Source organism: Candoia aspera, chromosome 4 (assembly GCF_035149785.1).
Source record: "Candoia aspera isolate rCanAsp1 chromosome 4, rCanAsp1.hap2, whole genome shotgun sequence".
Taxonomy (NCBI): Eukaryota; Metazoa; Chordata; class Lepidosauria; order Squamata; family Boidae; genus Candoia; species Candoia aspera.
In genome coordinates, this window is record NC_086156.1 from 21,335,025 (window position 1) to 21,351,595 (window position 16,571).

The following is a 16,571-nucleotide window of genomic DNA, read 5'->3' on the forward strand; positions in this document are numbered from 1 at the left end:
ATTTTAATGTGCACCTTGGTGTATAGTGGAATGACAATAAAAGTTCTAGTCTAGTCTAGTCTAGTCTAGTCTATGATTCTACTCTACTCTACTCTACTCTACTCTACTCTACTCTATTCTATAAAGGTTGCTTCCCTAAAGCCTAGTCAATATTGACAGGTTAGAACAATTTCAGACAAGGGTGACATGTCATATTAAGACAGGTGGAAGAAATGAAATCCCAGTCTGGAAAAAAAGACGATGGAGGGGAGACATACCAGTGTTCAAGTACATAAAAGTGTGTCATAGAGAAGATGTTAAACAAATAACCAGCATTTCTGCAGAGAAGATGGTCATGAACTATTCTGCACTATCACAAAAACTAGAACCAGAAATAATGTGCATAAGTTGCACTGCATTTACATATAAATAAATAATTTGTGATGGTAGTATCTGTAGAACAGTGAAACACTCCACCTACCAAGGTTGTGGGTTCTCCATCTCTGGAGGTTTTTAAGAAGAAACTGGACAGCAACCTCTCAAGGGTGGTTTAATTGGTTTTCCTGCATACAACAAAGGGTTGGACTAGATGATCCTTGGAATCCTTTCCAATTCCACAATTCTATGATTCTGACCTGACATTCTTCTTATAATGCTAATATAATGCCAATACTTTGGTATGCAATTTGCAGGCTTCATGTTAGTGAACAATTTGAGCATATGATTATATCACAGAAATGTATCTCAGACATATTTGCATTTGCAAATTTGCTACTGCTTTAAGATGGGCAGCACATTCAATAAAACAATTAAATAACAAATGTGGCAGTAGAATCTACAATGCCAATTTGTGAGTGTGTCAAAATAGATATCAGGCGATGTTATCCTATTACTAATTTAGACTGGGACAACTTTAATGGGGCAAACAGAGGGAAGGAACTGCTTCCCCAGACAAGACACTTCTTTGTCATACCTTTTATTTATTATGCCCTTCAAGTTTAATGTAAAATATTCCACTGTTTTTGTTTCAGGAATTCAGCATTGGGATATAGCTTACTGACTCAGTAATGTACTTCTGTTGTTCTATCCCCTCCCTCTTGCCTTTTTTCTAGTGCCAGAAAACCCACCAAATTTAGCACTTTTCATGCTTCCCTCAGACTGCACTATGAATCTGGGAACAGATCTTCACTTAAGCGCTGTTAGCTATCAGTAGTGCTGTTTATTCTGAACCCAAAGCTGCTGCATTATTCAGTGTCTGAAATGACATGATTGTTGCTTTTAATGTGCAATAAAGATGCTGAAACAGATGGACTCATTATAATTATTTTGCCAAGTCAACATTAGAATTTGGTAGTATGTTTATTAAACAAGGCAGTTTAGACTGTCATCAGACTAATTGGTTGCCTGTTCATTCTGCTCCATGTTCATGACCAGATCCATCCCATCACTAGTTGCTGGAGTGGCTCCTCTGGTAAAATAGAAAGAATTCTCAAAGTTTGCATCTGTCAAGCCATGTTGATTCCTTTTCTTGTAGAAATAGAAACCTGTGAGAGCAGCTCCAGAAAGAATGAGGATCACCAGCACGACCACAATGACGACTTTGTTATGGGTTGGTGAAGGAATGACATCTGTCTTTCTTGGTTCTGTAAAGTAATGCATAGTAATCACAACACAACATTGATGGAAATTCTTATTAGTATAGTTGGATCTTGCCGTTTCTTCAAAGAGCTCTGGTTATCATTCCTCCCCATATTACTCTCTCAACAACACTGTGAGGTAGGTAAACTAGAATCCAATGATCTTTGTGGTCATGTGGCATTTTGAATCAATTTATTTTGGTGCTTGTCCAATACTGTAACTTCAACACTAAGGCAGCATCATACAATGACCTTGAGCCAATATGAAGCAAACTCCAGACCTATCTAACCCCACTTTGGCCCAGTGTTCTTCCCTTAACTCGGACCAGTTTATCTGAAACTGGAAAAAGCTGGGTTTGTTTGTTTTTTCCTGTAATGCTGCAGCCGAATGGGGCTTATGGATGGTTTGTGTTCTCACTGGTGGGAACTCCAGATAGGTCATGCCTCCCAGCTTCTGTGCATAAGTGACTGTTAATTCTTTCTTTCCTCCTCTCCCAAGAGTGTCAGTGTCTTGCTCCTGGACACTGAAGTTCTTTCTCTTTCTTTCCCTTCCAGGTACCTGCAGCTTCCCCACTGAATTTCATGGGGCTTATCCTTGAGGCGAACTTGCATTATAAATAAGAATTAGGAAAGTACAGTATGGATGGTGATGCAGGTTGTTCCCAGATTTTTTATTCTTCTTTTCCCCAAAGAATTTAAATCAGAATCAATAAGTGCTGTGATTTTGCCTAAAAGTTATTTGCTGGATGGCATTCTGACTCCAGAAGATAGCAATATAAAGCAGTATCACTAACTGGTGCACTCCAATTGTATTAGATCAAAGGCCATGTGAATTAGGAATGATGTGTATTTTGGTTTAATACATCTGAATACATCAGGGTGAAGAAAACTGAAACTTTAATTTCCTTGGCATTGTATTTTTGGAGAACCAACAAAAGCAATCCGACATCTTAATTGGGAGGGAGATGGGCAGTGATAAAGTTTGATAGATAGATAGATAAATAAATGGTTTATCATCAAAAGAATATTTAAATTTTGTCAGCTAGTTGAGAAGCTGAACTGAAAATGTAATAATGTAAAATTAATTATTTTTAAAAGATATTCAAAAGATAGGTAGGTAGATGATAGAAAGATATTTTTCTCATCTGAGTTTTAAAACTTATTTACTGTGCATAAATTCTTACCTTTGCTTTCTATCGTCTTCACGGTAGGCACCATTTCAACAACTTTAAAAGAGGAGAAAGATAATGAATTATGGTATGCTCAGAGTCCTTTACATTTCAGTGATACAGGGAGCACAAAATGTTGTTTGGAATGTCTGAAATAATCTCATTTGGATACTTTGACAGTGGAGTATAAGACGGTAAATTTCCCATATGCTGACTTCGTGACTTTGAAGAAATTTTAAAAATGGCCCCAAACAGGAAGTAGTTCGATTTTTTTGAAACCAATCTAACTCCAAAAATTCTCTAGACGTTCCCCTTTCTTTCACTTATCAAGCTTCACTTTTCACCCTAAACCAAGGATAAACAATGTGTAGGCTGCCTGCAGACCTCAAACTCCCTTTTTGTGGCATCCAGTGCAACACCACTGAACTCTGGCAGGAACTCTATTGGTTTTCAGTAACTGACTTTTTTTTTTGGAAGGAAAGGAGAGGAGAGATAAAATGGATTGTTAAAGCCCTGCAAGACTTAACACATTTATTTTGTATTCAAAACTTCAGCCTCTACAACAAATTTATAAAAGAGGACCTCCCTAAATGAATTAACATCAATTAACTTAATTCCTACAGTCTTTAAAGACAAAGAACAAACAAGAGTTTGGTGGGTTGTTGTTTTTTTAATATGCAGGACTTGGAGGATAAAGTTGCCCATCACTACACCAAATCCTTGTCCTTTTCTTTCTAGCCAAGTTTACATGGTGGCCCTCTAATCCCTCCACAAAGACCAAGAAGAACGAAGATGTCCCCAGATTGGTGGAACTGGGAAACTCAAAATTCATGGCCTTCATTATCATTTCACAATGCTCAGAGTATGGGAAATAACAAGATTAGGTTGAGCTCTCAGTACTTGAAAGGCAAATAGATTTAACTGGCATATCTGAGATGATTCTTGTAATTTGAATACAGCAACAGAAGAATGCCACTTGTTCCAGAAGAACAGAAGCAATAAAAAAGAGGAGGAATGCACTATATATTAATAATATCTACATCCTAACTCATCTTGCTGACAATTTTCTCCTTCAAATGGCGGAGGAAGACACAAGAGGATCGGCTGTCCTTGATTTGATCCTAATAGGAAAACTTAGCATGCAAAGTGGAAGTAGTGAGAATTTTGAGGACAAGTGACCATGTAACCCTGGAATTCCTGATACCAAGGAAAACTAAAGCTGAATAAAACTTTATAATAAATAAATAATACTTCAAGAAAATAAGAATAGAAAGGGAGGGAGGGAGGGAGGGAGGGACCATAGAAACATACCTGCATGCAATTTCAGGTCTGTGCTGCACTGCTGTCCACACAATTTTAATGTGTAACATTCAAAGGAGCATGAATTCCAGCTGAAATTCCAGGCTATTTCAATATCATCTACCAGGTGAAAAGCCCCCTACTGCTCTGGTTATTCTATGCACTACATTTTTTCCATGTTTCCCTTTCCCATTGTTCCATCAACCAATTTAATTTTTTAAATTAGTCCTTAAAATTATGGGTTGACCAGTCAACTGTTTGACCTATCAACCAGAAGATAGCAACAGAATGCCTGACATTTTTTTTAAAAAAATGGCTGATATCTAGAGGTTTCTGGATCTGTACAGCTGTTGATAAGCTGCTGAATTTTTAGGAAAGGATTTTGTTGCAGAAATTGGTAGATCAGCTGTAAACTCTGCTAGGAACATTACATAAGGAAAGGAACTGAGCTATCAGAGCTTCTGGAATTAGGAGCCATTGGCACCAAGACGGAAAAATACAGAAGTACCCACAATGGAGGAGTGGATTGTGAAGATGGCAGAACTTGCAGAGATGGCAAAATTGCCCTGTTTGATTATAGACCAAACAGTAAGTACTTAGACTTGAAACTTTTTATGGATTTTTGCTGAAAATAGATAAAATGTCTGAGTTCTGTGTTTGTTGATTAAAAGGGGTTGAATATGGGAAGAAGGGAACAATATAATGTAGTTCTAAAGGGGGAGAAATGATAAAAGTTTGTTTGAAACTGTCATAAAGAAGATTGGAAGCTGCTTCTTTAATTTTTCTTTTTCTTTTTCTCTTTCTCTGTTTCTAGCACTTTTTCTTTTATCTTATCTTTTTCTACTTTTCTTTTATACATTTGTTCTTGTTTATCTTTTAATTATGTAAAAACTTTCAATAAAAAATTATAATGGGATTAGCAGCTATTGAGAAGGGAGTTCCCTGCCAGGCAGGCTACAGATGTAAAAGAGATGAGGTTTCCAATTACACTTCCAATTACATGTGTGAGCCAGGGACAGATTAGTCCATTTCAGGGCTTCATGTTCTGTAAGATGACCAGTTTTTTGTTTTTTTTTAAAGGCAGAGAAGCTGGTTTTCTGATCTTCCTCCCAGCCCAAAGAATATTGAAAGGCAGGAAAGCAGTGAGGGGCCAAGTAGAAGTGGGAACCAGCAGAACTAATTGGAGTCACTAATTTGCTGACACAGAAATTCTATTTTTAGACTATCTCCTCCATGTGTATTAACATGCCCTACATTGTCCATACACAAGGTATGGAGGGAAAACACCACTTCCAGAGCAGAGCATCTAATGCTATCCTCGGGCTAACTCAGCTGTGGGTGGATGAGGAGATACAGACAAGTGCATGCAGACATGTCTTCTGGAAATAGTGGGCCATCCTCTTCTAAGGCAAGGAAGCTGTGTGAATTTGACCCTGGAGCACTAAAGGAAGTTGTTGATGATCTAATCAAACCTCTGTCTATTATAGCTGAGAAGTTCTGGAGAATGGGTGAAGTACCAGATGACCAGAGAAGAGTGAATGTCCCTATTTAAAAATAAAAGGGGAGCGGGGAGATCTAGACAACTATAGATAGAAGATTCTAGAGTAGATCATAAAGCAACTGATGTGTAAGCACCTTGAAATAGCACAGATTATGCAAATCAGCATGGGTTTGTCAAGAACCCATGATAAGGTAAAAATGGATTGCAGGAAATATGTGGACATAATGTATCTTGTCGCATTGTTAGAGTTTTCTGAGCTAGGCCTTTGGGCTGCAAATGTTTCATAGCAAAACTAGGTAACATTATGAGTGTAGGAGGTATGTAAAATTGAGGTTTGTTGGTTGGGGGGAGATTCCATTCAAGAATAAATTTTGCCTACAGCAAAGCGAAGTACCCCTCATCATTCTGATTAGCAATATATTTAAATATGGTCTGAAAGGCAAGTTTAGATCCACAACTGGCTTGAAAATGATAATCAAACCATAATCAAACATAAACAGTTCCTCATCATCCTAGAGTGTGGTGAAAAATGAGATGCCACTGGGTTCAATCCTGCATCCAGGACTAAACAACATTTTAATTAATTACTTGGATGAAGCGGTGGAAGGAAAACTTATCAAATTTGCAGATGACACAAAGTCAGATTATTTTTGTTTTACACAAATGGGCTGAAAATGGCAGACTGAAATTTACCAGAGACAAATGCAAAGTTCTACTCTTAGGGGGAAAAAAAATCACACACAAAGGTGTGAAATGGGGAATATCTGGTTTGGCAGTAATACTTGTGAAAGGGATTTTGGAATTATCATTGATCACAAACTGAATATATATAGCAAGGAGATATGATAGCCAAAAAGGTAATTGCAACTTCAGGCTGTACCAATTGAAGTACAGATCACAGGAAGTAATGATCCCACTACATTCTGTACTGGTCAGACCCTTTCTTCAATATTGGGAGATACTGCTAATGCTTAGCTTTGAGTGAAAGAAACAAGAGCTGAGGAGCGATGGGAAAGAAGTTTTCAACTAGCTGAAGGGTTCTTACAAGTCCAAGATCTGCCCTCTATCATGCCCAGGTGCTGGACAAAAAATAGTGGCATTAAATTACAGAAAAGCAGATTCTGACTGAACATTAGGAAGGACATCCCAACAGTAAGACAATTCAGTACATGACCCAAACATCAAGGATGCTCCCCTTCATTTGATGTATTCAAGCAGAGGCTGGACAGCTATCAGTCTGGATGCTATTGGGATTCCCACATTGAACAGGATCTCTATGGTTCTATGAAGAAAGACCCAGTGGCTCCTGAGAAAAATAGCTTCTGCAATCAAAACATTGCTCTATTGCATTGTGTAGGAGTGGGAAGAGTGTGACTTTTTTTCCACTGTAGGTGACTCCCCACCATGAATCTTCTTGCTTGAAGGATCCTCTGAGCAGACTTATGATTCACCCCTTTACAGAATTTCAGACATGTAGATTCTTCTTTCTCACCCTCTTCCTATGGATATCTGTTATTGCCACTACAGGTCAGATTAAATACAGGAAGATAATTTGGTGTTCAGGGGAGGTGAATTAGTTGGGAATTCTTTTCCAGACTGATTTCATTCAAATTGAATATAAGCATGAAGATCATCACATAGTTTACTAATGTATACTGTACATCCCCTTTGCTCTCATTCTCCCTCCCATTTTCAATTACTTTGGGGCCAGAGAGTGCCAAATCGTGGAAAAATAAAAATATAAAATTTACTACTTACTTTTTGGTTTTTTGCAAACATATCCCAAATATGAATTGCAATAAACATTATTCCAAGTCCCAGATGAAGCAAACATTTCAACACACTCTTCATTACTCTGACTTGAAGGCTCTCCAATGTTCCAGTCGACAAAATTCACAACAGTATTGTCAATCCATAACCAATCACCTAGTGTTGAGTTAGAAAATATACCAAGATAATCAACTCTAGCAATGCCTTCCTTCCTTCCTTCCTTCCTTCCTTCCTTCCTTCCTTCCTTCCTTCCTTCCTTCCCTCCTCCCTCCCTTCCTTCCGTAAGTAGGCCTATTTTATGATTAAATGCCTGTTTCCATTTAAGTCATAATGTCACAACTTGATGAAAATTTGTCATTTGGATGAAATCTAGGCTTATTATAAAACAAGTGGCTACAATAAAATTGAATTTGATCTGGTTTCATGTTAAGTTATACTTAATTAAAGTTATATTAATTAGCTTTTGGGGAAACTCTAGGGGCTACTCTAAAAGCTTTCAGGGGGCAGATAGAACATTTTTCCTTTAAGCCAAAAGCAAATTTTGTTATAGTTTAACATAATGGGTAAATCCACTCATTGAATACAAGATGCACCTTTTTCCAGAAAAGGGCATGTAACAAAATGCCCCATGGTGCACTGAAACTGGGCTACAGCCTCCAATTTCCAGCGTAATTGATGAAACATTTTTCTGGTACTTAAATTGTGAAAGCCCACACACCACCTACTGATTAATGCTTCTTAAGAAACTCCTCATTGAATAATCTGTCATCTAGCTAAGCAGACAAATGATGCTTCATAATCAGTACTGCACTGACTCATCTGTCAGTTAAATAAATTAATAATGCATTTTATCTTGATCAGCATTAAAATATGGCAGTGTGAAATATCTGAAATATGTTTTTTTATTTTTTTCCCCCTAAGCTTACCTAAGAGAGTTATAATCAGAAGTCATGACAATGTCTAAACCTTTCTCCTGGTTTCCTCTTTTTTTTTTTAAACTTACTTACAAGAAAGATTTTAAGGAACAACCAAACCTGTGGTATTTGCCAGAGACGGAGATGGCATTTAGAGGATGTGGTTAAAATAAAATATTCACTATTTATATAAACAAACATTGAGCTTAAAGCTTAAATTAGAAACATACCATTTAGATTTTTGAACATTCCTATCCAAAATGCTTGGGATTTGCTTTCAAGATTTTCTATAAGTTCTGTTAGAAAGTTTGCTTCAGCTGTATCCGTTACTGAAACCAGAGAGGCATCTGTAAAAAAATCAGCAAACACCCTCAGAGAAAATATTATTTGAATAAGTTTTTGACCTAAAGCAAGTTAAGTAGATAATTAAAACAAAAGTTTTGTTTATCACCAGAACCTGATTTTTTTTTCTTTGATTCCCCATTTTTTTATGTTTGGCTACACTGATCAAGCCAGTCACCTAAATTTTCTTTTGAAATAAAGAGCATCCATGCATGTCCATCATACTGTTCCCTTTCAGACATTGTGCAAAGTGCACAGAAAGTGTAAGCAGTGGTAAACAAAAGAAATTAAAGCAGGAGATAAAGGGGGGGAACCTATATATTTAAATAAATCTAGTTTATAGCAACACTATTTACTATATATCCTCATAACTTTCTACTTCTGCAAACCATCCTTGCTTCCTCTATGTCCACACACCAATTTATAAATTGCCTCTTCTTTAAAATTCTCTCTTTCTGAGGATCTCATCAACTCCATCCATTGACAAATTTCTTGGGCTTCCCCTTCCTCCCCACCCATTCACTTTTACCTCATGTCAAAAGTATTTGTTTTGTGATTCAATCCTTATTCATTCCCTCTTAAACCACCTGATGTTCTTCTTTCGTATTTCAATCCCCACTCCTTCAGCACCCCATTTCAACTGGATTCAATTTACTCTAATGTTTCTCCTTACAAACCCAAATCTCACTTCCGTATAACAAAATAGTCAGAGGCGTGCTCTTATAGACAGCCATTTTCACTTCTTTTGGCAACCTTCATGCCTTGCAACACTAACCCACATTCTTTCTATTAAAATTTTGCAAATCTTAATATTGCTACTTTTATTGTAAACTGCCCAGAGTCCCCCTTTTGGGGGGAGATGTCAGGTATTACAGTCAGTGAATGGGGACACTTGCCTAGTTGTAAACAAGCTAATGACGCCCTTGGCCAATTCTTCTTTGATGAGGCCTCAAAGTGATAGCAGTGACCACGGAATGGTATCCAAGATTTCTCCACTGATTCTGGGCACTTTCCTGGTTCTTGAGGTGGTACCGTAGGTGGCAGCACTGTTTTTAAAAAGCAATATTATTTTTAATCCAAGTTAATTTCATTTAGTTTTTCATTTGAGAGATTATTATGAGGAACTTTATCAAAACTACAGTACTTTCTAGTAAGCATCTATGTACTTTTTATGTTTTTTATTTTACTGTTTAACTAATTTTTAGTTTTACACCAACACATGTAAATAAGGGTAGAGCTTTGACCGTGTGGTTGTGGCCACCATCTTCACACTTCTATGAACATACATTCCCTAATACAGTATTTCTCAACCTCAGGGACTTTAAGATGGGTGGACTTCAACTGCCAGAAGTGCTGAGTGTTGAAGTCCATCCATCTTAGTCCCTGAGGTTGAGAAACACTGCCCTAATATATGCACTGTTGTGTGTGCAACTATCCCTAATATGTACTTTTTTGTACCCAGTCATTGACGTCAAATATGGATCGCAAAATTCAGAGAAATGCAGCATCTGAAAGATAATTGTGCTCCAATCTGTACAGTAGTCGTTTTAAGTCAGACTGCTTAAAGGGAGACTAGATTCTCCAGCCTCTTTCCTACGTAAACACTGTTGTAGTTCTCATACTGATTTAACTGGCATAAAAAGCGGAAGTCCTCCCATCCAGGTATCACAGCTTAAGGGCCAGGTCTTCTCCTATGACATGATCCTCGCCATCCTGGTTGCATTTATGATCTCTTTAAGTTTTTGAAAGCTAATCATGAATTCCCCTACATCAGAGGCATAGAACTTGTGATTCCACCCCTCTCCCCCCATGTTGCTGAATTACAACTCTCAGCAAGCAGCCATATTATCCATGCTGGCTAAGTCTGCTTGGGCATGTAGTTCAGCAACATTTTCCTATGCCTACCCTATGATATTCCCCAAAGTCTTTAAAAATGAGACCTCTGCAAAATTTCACAGCTGAAATGGAGGTCTATTCCCTGTGAAAAGTAACCTAAATATCTAGTGCACAATTTCCAAATTATTCCAGTTTGTGGCATCCCAGCATATCTGGAGGATGCCAAGGCTAGAAAAAACTGGTTGGTTGATGATATGCTGCTGCTGTCTGAATGAGAAACTGTTAAGAAAAAGCTTTGCCTTTCCTTGAACTTACCACTGGATTGTTTACAAAGGGGAAAATACTTTTTATTGCATGAGTCTGTCTTCCAGGCCCCATCCAAGTCCAAATAAACACAGCCAAATTTTTGTTTTGGTTCATTTGCTGCCCATTTAGTGTACTTCATCCTGAACTTATCAATCCATAAGTATTGCCCGCCAGTCTAAAAAAGAAAAGTAGCACATACTGAATGAGAGACATGTTCCTTATCAGAGATCATTAATCTGAGCAAACTGGATTGAGTTAGGTATGTTACATTATTGCTTCACTAGAAATGAATCTGAACTGACTAAATTCCTGCTCAGAATTTAGCCTGTATTTGAAATAACCTACAGCAATCCAATCTGAAGTACAAGTAGTAAAGTAAATGCAGTGTGGATTGTTTTTTATAGATGATTTCACAAACAGCACTAAGCCTTAATGTTTGCTGTCGTTGTTTTACTTTGCTTGTCGTATGAATCCAGCTGTTCTGGTTGAATGGTTTACAGCTTAGTAGACCAGCACTGAAAGGAAACTAGATTCCATCCTCTGAGATCTGATACAGAGGCAGGGAAGGGCCTGGTTGAGGTTTCTACACCAGGCCTTGGACTGAGGCTAGCAGTGGTTATTTCTCCTATGGAGAAATAAAATAGCTTCCATCAGTGGCAACGTTAATGGCCAAGATTCAGGTCTAGCAAGAATGGCTATGTCTAGAATTAATCAGAATCTTTTAGACAATTTGTAATCCATGAAGTCCAGAATGGTTAGGTGAGTAAAGGTAACATAAATCTGTTGTTAGTACTGTAGGTAAAAATGTGTCTTGATAATTGCTATCACAACTGTGCTATTGAATTGAGCTGAATGTAGCCATTCAGACAAGCAGTTTACATGTATAATTCTCTGTCCCCCATTTATCTACATTCTTTCTGTTCTCTATGGAAAATAAATGTCAGAGCTGTTACTTCTGAAGGTAATCAGAAGAGCTTCTGAATCTAGGTACTATCCTACTGCCCATTAAGCAGTTCATAATAAATACTTTCCAGACTTTTTGCCATACTGACCTAGTTCACAGACCATGCTAAGCTAATCATCTGGGTGAAGGGAATCTCTCTTCTTCTAAGGCCCCTTAACCAAACTTAAGACTAATCATACTGTGGGAACGCAGAGTAACTATAATTTCCAGCTGATGCTAACTTGGATTTGAAACCAAGAGCAGTCTTTGGTTCCAAATTCTACTACCCAATAACTAGAAATGGCAAATGTTCTGGGTTCACATAGTAAGTTTAGCTTCTAGTAAACTCTAATCTTGGTTAAAGGCTGTAAGTGATGGAAAGAACAAGATGGTACCAGCCTGGTACTCTGTCATGCAAACTGCTTCAGAATAAGGTTTATTTTATTACTTAGTCTGTTCTGAGAATCTACATACTATAGATTAGTATTATGTATGAACCTTGCCACTAAAGTGGATTTAACAAACAAATAGTTAAAAATCCTGGCGTATCAGTATGTGTGAATATAGACTCTAGTCTGGGAGGGCAAAGTAACATTAGACTGACTGGAAATATAGCAAATAGTCATTTCATTCATCTAGTTTTCTAATTTTCATTTCTATTGAATTGAATAACTGCCATCCAAAATTAATCGCATATTCTTGAATACTCCAAGATAAATAAACAAATAGAAATTAGAATATGTGGAGCTTTATGGACTAATACAAGTTGCATTTACCAGATTGCTGTTGAGGCCAAGCCACACAATCCTTTTTTGTTTTAATAATTTTAGCCAGAGGTATGAGAGGCCAAAGGGATCTAAAATACTAGCAAGATTTGAGTCTTTCCTTTCACAGCTTTTCTTCGCATCTTCCCATGTCATTTTGGTTTCAATGATGAAGTAGCTGCTATTTCTATAATGGAAATGCTGTTCTGGGGTGGTTGATGGAAGAAAAGAGTATTTGGGGTCTACAACAGAAAAAGAAGATTGTAAGGCTGTTTTAAAAAATGGTAAGACATAAAATGCAAAAGTGAGAAAAACCCTTTACACACATATGGTGGCAATGAAATATAGTATAAACCGACATTTGCTTTGGGCAGGGAGGGCATAAAATGGGAAATGTGGTTTTTTTTCCAAGCTCAAAGCAACTAGCACCTCTTGAAATGCATTCAAGTATTTTGGTCATAGAAAACAATGGGAGCTTGAAACAAGCCTGTTGCTCCCTTGTTTTTTTTATTTCAAGACCAGGTGATAAAGGTGAGGCCTCCATCCCTTCTTGGCTGGACTAATGCAATTCACTCTACATGGGAGTGTCCTTGAAAACAACTCAGAAGTTACAGCTGGTTCAAAGTGCAGCAGCTTAAATAGTAATGGGCTTGACTCAGTTGCCATGTGATATCTTTACTTTAAGAGCTGCACTGGTTACTAGGTACAAATCAAGATGCTAATTGTCACTCTTAAAGCACTGCATGGATCAGGACCTGAGTATCTTTGAGACCATCTGCTCTGAGTAAAATTTGCCTGTACACCAGACTTGCTTCAGGTCTCACCACCAAGGACCATGTGGGAGAACCTTCTCCATGGTCACATCTCTCCTCTGGAACTGCATACACTCAGATTCAAGGCTCACCCATCTTTGCTAGTGTTCTGGAAGGTGGTTAAGACGTGGCTTTTCCAAGATTTGTGGGATGATGTGAATTTTGATTACTCACAAAATAAATGAAGTAGAGGCAGTTACTGACTGATGGAATTTTAAATGAATTTATTGTACATTTTAACTTTATTACTCTATTAATCAAATGTTAAGCTTCCCAGTCATTTTTCAACTGGAGAGGCATGTAAGTCTTAGTAAATAAATAAAACACATAATTATTATTCTGCACCACAGTTATGCTCTGAGATCAAAAGCCATCATGAGCTGGTTGTCTTACTGAAACATTGAAAAAAATCAGAAATTTCAATCAAGGTATGGATTTTCTTTCAAAAAGAAAAAAAGAAAACGTGAGGAAGCGAAGGAAGGCAGAAGTACTCACGAGTGTTGGTTTGGCATATGTAACCTTTCTTATTGGAACAATAAGTATTTCTCCAGAAGCCTGCAACCTTATAAGGTGATGTTTTCATTAAAACACAGTCTTCCTATATGAAATGGAAAACAACAACAAAGGTTGAAAGTGGTATGGATAAACTCCTTAGTTCGTCAGCCATGCCAATTTAACAGCCATGTTCAAGCACGGAAACTGAGTGGACAAGGATGCAGAATGAGTCACCTTGACTTCTGGCAGCATGGAGAAGCAAGAATGTTACATGCCATGTTGCCCATGATGTCACTTTTGTCACAGATGAACTCATCAGCTGTGTGCTGCAAAGGGTAACACACACACACACCCCAATCACAACTCAGGCCTAGCTCCCACAGGATGTTCCTGGAGACCCAGTTGGATGTATTTGTCACAATAGGACAAATCTGGGACAGAATCTAGAAATGTCAGTTGTAATAGCTGCTCCTTATATGCTACCTTATTACAAGCCCTGCCATGCATCAAGGCAATTTCATTCACAGAGGCAGCCTATTTTTTTTTTCCTCACAGAGAGCATTAGCCAAGATCAGAGACTGCCTGGGTAACAGTCAGAACAGTCACCTGCCCAGCTGCTATCCTTGACTCTTTTCTCCAGTCTGCAGGATGCCCCTTACTTGCTCCTGCCAGCTGAGTATTTAGATCCTACTCTCAAAAGAAGTATCCTTGGGGTTTGATTTGCAATATTGCCTCTGCTGATTAATTCTGCTAAAAGGAATGTCCAACACTTTGTATTTGAGGTGAAAGGTGCTACAGAGTGCTAACGTAGCTCCTGCCTGCAACTTCTTAAAGCAGCCATATCTTTTCCTGTGATTGCATGGCTGCCCTTTGCAGCTGCAGCATAATCCTGAGAAAAGAAACATTTAGTTTTCAGAACTGCAAAGAGGTGTCCTGCGTGTACCACTATGTGTTCTGAAGTACATAGGAGCATACTTTGCCTTCAAATCTAAATCAATCAAATCAACAACTGCTAGTAGTTTACTTCTCCATTAAATTATTTTGCCTGCTCACGTTGCCTTTTTTCTTCTAATCATGTGGCTCTAACTTCAGGCTCATACAACAGAGGCGGAGAGGAAGTGAGGAAGATGGGAGCAGTTCCCAGATTCCATCATGTACATCATGTAGCCAAATACCTACCCTGCTTGATCCATAAGTCCCCGGGAATCCTTTGTCCCAGTTTGTGTAATGGACTCCTTTTCCATCCGTCCAGAGGTATGTTTGATCCTCATTGATGTCATTTAGTCCTATCCATACATCCTTCTGGAAATTATTTAAATGGAAGGTGAGAAAGGCTAAAAAGAAAAAGAGTGGTGGGAAAGAATGTAATCTGAGATGGGGAAGAATGTCATCTGAGAAAGCAAACATATCTAACATTTGGGCAGCACGAAACCAAAGCAAATAACTTCACTACAAGAAAGAAGAATTTTGAAATGAACTAAAACATCTTAAAAACTACACTTAAATAAAAATACATAACAAGTATGAGAAGTAAAATTCACAAACTGAAGTTTGAAATTTTGTGTGGAAAATGTAGAGAGAATTGTGGGAAGTAAACAGGCACACCTTGAATGTTGTAATTCCACCGAGATACTGGCTGCATTTAGATAATTTGCCATTATGAATGCAAGCAGACTCAAGCTTTTATATCTATATGTACATTTATTTTTATGTATTGATTAAAATATTTTAACCTGCCTTTGATCCTAGAGCAATAGAACTGAATCATAAAACATCATAATGTACGTGTATATATTTGTTTGTATGTGCTTATTTATTTAATCAATTCGTATGCCACCTCAATCACAGAAGCAACTCTAGGTAGCTTACACATTATATGACTGCAAAAATCTGTAAATATTATGGCTGTGCATATCTTTGGAAGGCTATGCTTTTGAACATTCAAGAGCGCATATAAAGCATCTTTTTTTCAAATTGTTAAAGCAGCCATGTCTTTTTCAGGACTGTTCCTAGCTGTCTTGGCATGTACAGCCACCAGGGAAAATCTAAAGCAAAGGCTTTGCACAGCTCTAATAAATACATATAGTAGGTACATTATTTCTCCTTTCTTCTTAGTATGAAGGGGGAACATCTGAAACTTTCATCTGTAATTTCTGCCAAATCACAATTTTCCATTTTATCTTGAAGATGCAAAATGCATTTGTACAACTACATTTCCCCTGGTTCAGGTTTGCAGGCAAACCTAGGTGCACCATTACATCTAGGTTATAATAAGAAAAACGAGGAGGAGGAGGAGGGGGAAGGAAACAGCTGTAATAGAAGTAGTAATAAGGGGGAAAATATTAATAAAGGTATTATAACCTCTCATTTAAAATTCTGGGTTCACAGTGGTATTGTAAGACTCCATAGAAGCAGGCAGGTAGGTCCATCAATGGCATATTCATACCATAAAATATAGTCACCCCAAAGATTATGTAAAACTTCAGAAATAAGTAAGCTTTTATTTATTAATATGGTGCTTATATACCTTGTGCCCTTTCATTGGGTATAGTAGCCAGGTTTCCTCCAAATTCATCTTTCTGACAATCTGTCCGTGCATTTTTCCAATTTTTTTGGTCCTTTTCTTTAAATCCAAAGAATTTATAGCACTTTTTTTTTTAAAAAATCCAAATGTAAGAATAGAGACAAATAAAGTTGAGGTGAATCTTTTGTGAGGTCCAGGCAATATGCAGCAGCTTCCATATATCAATTTTCTTTTTTTAATTTTGTCCTCAGTTCCATTACCCTACCCCCTTCCCATACTG

General features: G+C 37.6%; 1 protein-coding gene across 1 annotated transcript in view; it reads right to left on the reverse strand.

Moving 5' to 3' along the window:
* Nucleotides 1–1,319: 1,319 nt before the first annotated feature.
* LOC134497705 (macrophage mannose receptor 1-like) overlaps nucleotides 1,320–16,571 on the reverse strand; it is a 57,669-nt gene continuing 42,417 nt past the window's right edge. Inside the window, exons 21-30 of the mRNA XM_063303549.1 lie at nucleotides 16,295–16,415; nucleotides 14,947–15,101; nucleotides 13,768–13,870; nucleotides 12,473–12,702; nucleotides 10,763–10,928; nucleotides 9,508–9,657; nucleotides 8,500–8,616; nucleotides 7,344–7,511; nucleotides 2,801–2,842; nucleotides 1,320–1,622 (exon numbers count right to left, since the gene is read on the reverse strand). Coding sequence (XP_063159619.1) covers nucleotides 1,372–1,622; nucleotides 2,801–2,842; nucleotides 7,344–7,511; nucleotides 8,500–8,616; nucleotides 9,508–9,657; nucleotides 10,763–10,928; nucleotides 12,473–12,702; nucleotides 13,768–13,870; nucleotides 14,947–15,101; nucleotides 16,295–16,415 — 1,503 coding nt within the window. The 3' untranslated portion in view covers nucleotides 1,320–1,371. The remainder of the gene's footprint in view (nucleotides 1,623–2,800; nucleotides 2,843–7,343; nucleotides 7,512–8,499; nucleotides 8,617–9,507; nucleotides 9,658–10,762; nucleotides 10,929–12,472; nucleotides 12,703–13,767; nucleotides 13,871–14,946; nucleotides 15,102–16,294; nucleotides 16,416–16,571) is intronic.